This window comes from Cynara cardunculus (genome assembly GCF_001531365.2).
Source record: "Cynara cardunculus var. scolymus isolate 2C chromosome LG 3, CcrdV1, whole genome shotgun sequence".
Lineage (NCBI taxonomy): Eukaryota > Viridiplantae > Streptophyta > Magnoliopsida > Asterales > Asteraceae > Cynara > Cynara cardunculus.
Genome location: NC_037530.1, coordinates 13066437 through 13075873, shown reverse-complemented (window position 1 = coordinate 13075873; position 9437 = coordinate 13066437). Strand labels below are relative to the sequence as shown.

Genomic DNA, 9437 nt, shown 5'->3' with positions numbered 1-9437 from the left:
GAATTACAATGCGAGTTCTTCAGCGATCACTGAACATGCTCAGTGAATTGATCGCTGGAACTGAAAGTACAGAAACAAAATACATCGAAAGGAAAAAGGGATTATCATCAAATCACTGAGAGAGAGGATCAACACATGTTTATACATCCATCATTTCTTCCAAACTATCATCTTTCTATCAATGTGAGATGATGAAAGTCAACCTTATTCCATATTTGAGGAACACTCAAATCTCATGTTGTCAAGTCATCATCATTGGTTTCACTTTTATATTTGCATCATAATTTTTATCATTGGTTGGTTCTGTTTCCAACCATAGTTATAGATTCCAAAGAGAGTCATCCAAAATAAGACAATTCTATGAGACAAACCACATGATTTGACATAAAAACATACAATCCACCTTTCTTATACACTTTATTTTGTTCAAATCTTTCAACTAATGTGGGACAACTAAAACTCAATCATAATCCACCATTTGAGAATGTTTAATTCTCATGGTGTCACCTCAATACTCCAAGGTTTTCTTTTGGTTGATTTTGATCTCAACCATGGTTATAGATTTCAAAGAGGATAAGACAACCGTATAAGGTAAACCCCATGAATTGACACAAAGACACCAATCCCGCTTTTTATACACTTCAGATTGGTTAAGTCTTTCAACTCTTCACCAATGTATGACATCTAAACTCAACTACAATTCACTGTTTAAGAATACACAATTCTTATAGTGTCATCTAAATAGCCCAATGTTTTACTTATATATATATATATATATATATATAAAATTAATTTTGCACTGTAACTTTTACCATTTGGTTGGTTTTGATTCCAACTGTGGTTATAAATTTCAAAGAAGGTCATCCAAAATAAGATAATCATATGAGGCAAACCCCATTGTTTGACACAAAGGCATCCAATTTACATTTCTTATACACTTCATTTTGTTTAAATCTTTCAATTCTTCACCAATGTGGGACGACTAAAACTCAACCACAATCCACCATTTGAGAAACCTTCATTCTAATGGTGCCACCTTAATACCTCAAGATTTTTCTTTCATATTTGTGGAACACTCAAACCTCATGTTGTAAAGTCATCATCTTTGGTTTTTATTTAATATTTGCACTATAATTTTTACCCTTTGATTGGTTTTGATTTCAATCATGATTATAAATTTCAAAGATGGTCATCCAAAATAAGTCAATCTCATGAATTGACACAAATGCACCAATCCACCTTTTTATAAACTTCATATTATTCAAATCTTTCAACACTTCACCAATGTGGACAATTAAAACTCAACCATAATTCACCGTTTGAATATACTCAATTTTCATGGTGTCATCTCAATGCCCCAAGGTTATTAGGCCAAAATGAGCGAAATAGCAACCCACTTTTACGAATTTCTTTATCGTAACATTCTACTTTTCTTTTTTCTTATTATAACAATGTATTTTCAAAATATTTATTTATTAGAATATTGTACTTTCAAAAATTTACCCGTTATAACATTGAGTAACCTTTTAAATTAAATTTACCATTATACCAGGTTTTATTACCACCTCATCGTCCATGTAGGTTGTCCACATGTACGATAGTGCTGACATGTCAGATCTTATTATAATATTGTACTTTCAAAATTACTTTATTATAACATCACCAATTTCTATTACAACATTGTACTTTTAAGTTTAATATTTTTATCCTTTAAACATGGTAAATTTAATCAAATATGTTTACCAAAAATTATTTATAAGTATTATTTGAGATTATAATATCGTTTTTTTCTATTTTGTTTTTTGACATATTATAGAAGACAAAAGACACCCAAATCTATAATTTCTTTTAGCATTAACATATATGCAATAATATATGAAACCGTACATGAAGTTTAATATTGGGCAAAATGCACAAAATAACAATCTACTTTCATAAATTTCTTTATTATAACATTGTATTTCCAGTTTTTCTTATTACATCAATTTACTTTCAAACTATTTTTTATTAGAGCATTGTACTTTGAAAAATTTACCCATTATAGCATTTGGTAACCTTTTGATTTAAATTTACCCATTATACCAGGTTTTCATGCCACCTCATTATCGACGTAGGTTGTCCACATGTACTATAGTGATGTGACTTTCTTATTACAACATTGTACTTTCAAAATTATTTTATTATAACATCTACTAGTTCTTATTAAACAGCGTACTTTTAAATTTAATATTTAGATATTTTACATATTATTTAATAAATATATTAAATGAATTAAAAAATTCTAAATTATTCATTAATATACTAATATTCATAAAAGTAGTAGAAGACAACTTATTTCGTTAATATTTTTAAAAAAATATGTGTTTTTTGAAAAATAAAATAAGAATTGTTTCTTTTTTACCAAAAAAATATTATCTTTTAAAGAATATATTATATTTGTCAAAAACTTTTACTTGACGTATAAATATATTAAATTAATTAGATTTTTTGAATTATTTATTGATATAAAAATATTAAAATTGTAGAACACAATTTATTTCGTTAACATTTTAGGGAGAACTTGAAAAGATATGTATTTTTTTAACAACATAAAATAAGAAGTGTTACCTTTTTTACAAACAAAATATATCTAAAAAATAATGTAGCATATTTAAGAAATATTTACTCTAAAATATTTAATTTGCATGCAACTTAATAAGAAGATGTAAAAAAATTAAATGTTTTTTTTAATCATAGCAATAAAAAATGAAAATCACTAATAATAATTTGAACTAAGTTTTTATTTTAATTAAGTCATCAAAATGATGTGTCATCCTCACGTCATCTCATTAAAGCCACACAAGCAAAAAAAGTCAAAGGGTTAACCAGTTTAAAAGGTAACAAGTTACTCATTGCTATAATGGGTAAGTTTTTTAAAGTACGATGCCTTAATAAAAAATAATTTGAAAGTACATTATTGTAATAAAGAAAAACAAAAGTAGAATACTATAATAAGAAAAATCATGAAAGTAAGTTGCTATTTCATGTATTTAATCCTTTAATATTTTTTTTACCATTATTTAAGTTTTTGTTAATTAAATATTATATTTTTTAAAATTAAAAAACACTCTTATCTTAAAACTCTACAAACAAACCAATATAGCTAACACATATAAGCATCACCAATACAATTTAATATTATAGTTTTTAATAAATATATTTGATTGAATTTACAATGTTTAAATGATAAAAATATTAAAATTAAAAGTACAATGTTGTAATAGAAATTGGTGATGTTATAATAAAATAATTTTGAAAGTACAATGTTATAATAAGAAACGTCATATCAACACTATTGTATATGTGGACAGCCTACGTGGACGATGAGATGACAAAGAAACCTGGTATAATGGATAAATTTAATTTAAAAGGTTATCCAATGCTATAACATGTAAAATTTTGAAAGTGCGATCTCTAACAAAAAATAATTTGAAAGTACATTATTGTAAATAAGAAAAACATAAAGTAAAATGCTATAACAAGAAAATTTATAAAAATAGGTTGCTATTTCACGCATTTTGCCCTAATATAGCATATTTCTATGCGGGTCTTAACAAAAAAAAAAATTAGGTTGTTTCGGGAAATATATTCAACCAACTCCAATTCTTTTACCTATTAACATCTTAGAAGATTTCACAAAGCCCCTATCACTTAGTATATAATATAATATAATTAATTTTGCACTATAATTTTTATTATATGGTTGGTTTTGATCCCAACCATAGTTATAGATTTTATAAAGAGTCATTCAAAATAAGACACCTTTATGAGACAAACTCATGACTTGACACAAAGACATCTATGTCATCTCAATATCCCAAGGTTTTACTTATATATATATATATATATATATACACACACACATATAATATAATGTAATTAATTTGCACTATAATTTTTATTATTTGGTTGGTTTTGATTCCAACCATAGTTATAGATTTCAAAGAGGGTTATTGTGAGGCAAACCCCATAATTTAACATAAAGACATCCAATCCAACTTTCTAATACATTTTTATTTTGTTCAAATCTTTTAACTTTTCACCAATGTGGTACATTAGAGAAAAATTCACCAAAAAACTTTCAGGTTGGAAAGGTGCCCTCCCTATTAGGTTACTAAAATTCAACCACAATCCACTATTGGAAAATATTCAATTCTCATGATGTTACTTCAATAAAGTTTTCCTTTTATAGATATAATTTCTTTAGAAGGGATTTCAAATCATTAATCATTAGTTTTTATTCTGTTTATATACATAAACCATATCAAATTAAACAAAATAATTTCAGTACTATATTTAAGAGTGGATTTGTAGATATAAGACATATATAAATTTAACCTTTATACTTAAAAAATAAAACATTTGTTTATGTAAATGAGTTGGATTTCGGTAAAAAGAAAAATTATGATGATAAATGTAAAAAAGATCTTCATTCTTAAATCGATTTTAATTGAATGTCAACACTAATAAAGTATACGTAAATGAACCGGATCAATTATCTTATAAAGTATAATTCATGAATGGTATGAGATCAAATGTGAATAAAGATTCATATATCTTATTATGTGTCTCACAATAATTTCTATTCTTATACTATCCTTATCCTTATTTAATACACTTGATTTATATAAAAAAAATTGTTAGCAATAAAATATAAATAAATAGAAAAAAGGAATAACATTTTTAAGATTAAATAAACTTTTGGTGGGATTTACAACGGAATTATGAGTAAGACAAGTGAAAAAAAAGGAACATAAATGTAATAAAATAAGGTATGATTTGTGTTTCCCGTTGGATGCCACCAAAATAATTTAAATAATTAGCCCCACAACGTGCCTCATTATAACGGTAACCTGGAACTTAACAATTTATTTTCATTCTTCTATTAATCGACGACCTCGGTGCTTTAATCCAACGGTACAGGTTACAGATGATCTGTAGGGCTCAGATTCTTTCTATTGTGGAAACGTGTAAGTCGGTGGTGACGCTGATTTGTTTCACGCGGAATACAACAACAACCAACGGCACAGATTTCATCTCTCCAAAACCGACTTTAAACCCTGTATATAAACCCTCCTTCTCTGTTCCACTTTCATCGACTCCATTTTCTCTCAAAATTCTCTCTCTCTCTCTCTCTCTCTCTCTCTCTCTCGAATTTCAGATTACTTTATTGCTTGAAGAATATAACAATGGCGTCTTCGACATTTGTTATGGTGCTGTTGTTTGCTATGATCGCTGGATCTGCTCTGGCTCAGTCTCCTACCGGATCTCCGACGGTATCGCCGACGGCTACTCCCACTGCATCGCCTCCTTCTTCCGTTGTCTCTCCTCCAACGAGCTCTCCTACATCGGCACCATCTGAGTCTCCTTTACCAGCTTCTCCACCTGCTCCTCCTCCTTCCCTTTCTCCGGATGGTTCTCCGGCCACTTCCCCTTCTAGCTCATCCGCTCCTACCGGATCTCCTACTTCTTCACCTTCAAACTCCGCTAGCTTGAACACAGTCGCTTTTGGATCTATGGCTGTGGTTGCCTTAGCCGCTGCTTTGGTTCTGTAGAGATCTGATATGTTTGAAGAGATTTTTCATGTTCATTTTATGGCTTTTGATTCTTGTGATACTTTTTTAGTTTATTGATTATGATTATAATTATTAATTTTTAGTAGTGGTTGTAGGTCATTATTGTTACTAAAATTATTGTATGTCTCTTTTACTTGGTCGAGTGCATATGCATAGGGTTGATGATTTTACTGATCATGTGATGTTATATTTATGGATTCTTTTGTTACGGAGATTGTCACTTCTTCCTCTCATCTTCTAATTATTCATGTTCATGCTGTGTATTAGGGATTTTGTTGGTTGGAATTAGGGCTGAAATGATGAAATTGATGGAACTGAACTAGAAAAAGGGAAAAGTGATCGGTGGGTGGTGTCATTCATACAGGCTACAGCTGTATATGATAGAAGGCCATGTGCTGATTTGTGTTGTAAAGGGGCCGTGACAGAAGCACATATTGAATTAAAAAACAAATAAGTTTTAGACCTTCCTGTTTCTGATTGGGTTCGTAAAGAGTGGATGGAGATATGAAATTTTGTTACTGTTTTATATATTTTATATATACATATTAGATATCGGTGTGTTTCGAGTATAAAGAAGTTATACATATCGACTTTTTAGAGCTTTAGTTTGTGTCAAAATCCTGAATTCTTAAGCCATTGGCTTCTTTTTTCTTAAAACTTTGTAACCCTTTTTTCTTTCAAGGAAAGATGGGGTTTTCTTGATTTAATGGCTTATTTCAATGTGACATATTTAAGAAGTATTTTTGAATGTTTGGATAAATAATTTATATTGATTTCAAATTGGTAATAAGAGATTTTTGAAGAAGTTAAATTATTTTTACTTATAAGTTGTTTCAAAGAAACCATCTCAAATACCCCTTAAATTTTGTTTTGGAGAGTGCTTGTGTTGTGATGCAGGTGAACGAGTGCAAAGAGGATATTATGTCATTTATGGGCTTGAAAATTTGTCCATCTCCCTTCCGTTCTATAAATAGGTTGGGTTTGTCTAAGGACCAAAATAGACCAAAACATTTTTAAGAAGATACAACTTATATAAACTTACATAATATGTAAAACAATTTAACTGTTGTCAACTTAAAATTAAATGCAAGTAATATTACACAATTTACAAAATATTGTTTTACAAAGCATTGATAACATAAATTATTAAATGAAATAATAAGGAATTGATAATTTAAAGCAATTATATTTTTAAATTTTCAAAAGAGGTTCATATCGTAAGTCATAAATTAGGTAGAAAATTGTAAATATGAAGAATTTTCACTTAATTATAAACTTACAAATTTCCAATTTTAATTATAGAAGTTAATTAACTAAATTTGGGATCATGTGAGACCAAAGGTTTTTCGTGAGATTCGTAAGACCAATTCTTAATCCTTGGATTAGATCTATGATCTGACAATCTGAACATTCATAAACACCACGAAACTTCTCAATAATCATAAAATTGTCAACGTGCAACTTTAGACCATTAGATCATTAGCTTATAAAGTTGATCAATGAACATAAATCAATCTTATGGGTCTCATGAAAAATCCTTGATCTCACGTGAACCCAACTCTAACTAACTATGTATATGTATGAAGTGAGGGCCTGCCAATTCTTATTCCCAACACCATTAATTTCAAACTTCAAACTTCTTGTGAAAAATCAAAGTACACCCAATTAGAGTGTGATTTATATATCATCTCCAAAATTCCACTTTACATTTCTGTCTGATCAATAAAATTAATACAAGTCAATTTTTCTATAATTAAATTTATTTAACTCAAACTTATTTTTTATTTGATTACATTTATTCATATGGTTGTGTATAATGATTAAATGATGGGATAACGTAAACGATATCTTATACGATGATGTTAGATGTTTGTAACCCAAAATCCTGATGTACTCATGTATAACATCGCTTTATACACACTAATAATGATAACCTATGTGGAAGTGTCTTGTCTCATCACTCATGAACCATACATATAATTAGGGGTCACATGTCATTTGCCAACTAGATAAACGCTTACTGAGTTCTTTATTTTATCAGATGAACATACCAAGAATCTTACCTAATAAGTAAAATGTGAATGTGAAAACTCTTTAGGGATCATTTATCAAAACCTTGCCATTTAGAAGATTGAGAAGCTTATTCCGATCAACATTTACCAATAAAAACAATGAAACCTTATTTTCTTGATTTATTCAACATGATTCTAACAATAAAAACAATTGAATCTTAATTTGTTTATTCATTCGAATTCAACAATCACACATTTTCTACCCATACCATATGACAAGCCATTAAAGACCAACTTCCTTATACCACATCAATATCAAAGTCAACTTCAGTACCAATCTTGATTTTCACTAGGGATTTATTTTATCATCAGCTGGTTTGGCAATCACTTGCTTTTGATTTGGTTGCTAGACATAGGCAACTCAAACCAAAGTGTCATGGGTTGGACATATGTAGATTATTAGTAAATCCCAACCATTGGTCCAACGATAACCGGATTAACAATAAAGTTTATACTTCATAACACCAAGGGTTCAAATCACACCAAAGGTGAATAGTGTGTGTGAGTATTATGATTGGTTGAATGAATTTTTATATAAATGACTTGGTTTGAATTTGATCCCTCACCTACCTCAAGAAGGGCTTATCTATAGATATGAGAACAAGAAACACATTTTTAGATCAAGTGAGTGTTAAATTTTTGCAGTGGTACTCTAAAAGCATTTAGAAAGGGGTTGACAAGAGCAGAGAGACAAATCTAGAGACTTGAAAATTTATTAAAGATATGATAAACGTACAAGTTAATTTCAGAGATTTGATCCTAATCAAGTTCTATTCAATTGTGAAGGATTTGCTTTGAAGCAAAAAAAGGAGATTGTAGATCTAGATCTAGAGTTGCTTCAAGCAAACAAATGCTATATGTTGGAAACTCTCAAGGTTGTGTCAGAATTGAGCTTAGAGATTTGAATATGAAGACCCAGGGATCTAAACCTGAAGACTCAGAAGTCTGAGTGAAAGTCTTAAGTGCTTATCCGTAGATACATTCAGAGTTACTTTGTTACTTAGTGATTCTTTCTTGTTTTAACATGTGTCTTGTTTCTAGTAGTCAGTATCTTACATACATGTATTTTTAGTATTCCATTTGTACTATAAATAATGTATAGAGAAGTAGTTAGCAACATATCTTGATTCGTTTTTTTTTTGGCAGTTGACAGTGACATTGTGCTTTCTCCATCTACATCCTCTGTAATCAATCCTTCAATGAATTACAAGATGACTTCCTCTCTATTTATGTTCATATTTTGATGGTTATGCGTTACTTTTTATTACCATATTGTTTAGATCTATTGTTAAAGGGACCTAAGGTGACACATTTGCTAACAACTGAAAGGGTGAGACAAGGAGGTACTCTTTCAGATCTGAAGTACTTAGATAGTTCTTCGCATAGTGATGCCGATATTTCCTAAGAAACTATCATTCAGAAGTTCTTGAAAGGGTGAGTTGCAACATATGTCAAGGATCACCCTTAGTAGCCACCATTGCATTAAATGTTGCATGCCAATTTTTTTTGAGTTATCTTTATTTAATTTGTTGATCCATACATGCTAGTACTTTTTATTTCAGCCTTTTGAAGTTGATGTAGACACTTGTTAAGCCAACCCATCCTTTTGTATCTGGAGGGAATGTTGGTCCCAAAAGGGTCTACAAGAATACTAAACAGGTTGTAGAAGGGGGGGGGGATGAATACAAACACAATTTTCAAATTTAAAATATATATTGATAAAGAAGATCAATACAGATTTTACAAGATT

At 29.5% G+C, this 9437-nt stretch overlaps 1 protein-coding gene across 1 annotated transcript; it reads left to right on the top strand.

Moving 5' to 3' along the window:
• The first annotated feature begins 5147 nt into the window (after positions 1–5147).
• Positions 5148–5844, top strand: LOC112509508 (classical arabinogalactan protein 5-like). Its single transcript, XM_025114494.1, has one exon. It carries the CDS (start codon positions 5229–5231, stop codon positions 5592–5594), a length of 366 nt encoding a protein of 121 aa, XP_024970262.1. The 5' UTR covers positions 5148–5228; the 3' UTR covers positions 5595–5844.
• Positions 5845–9437: the final 3593 nt, after the last annotated feature.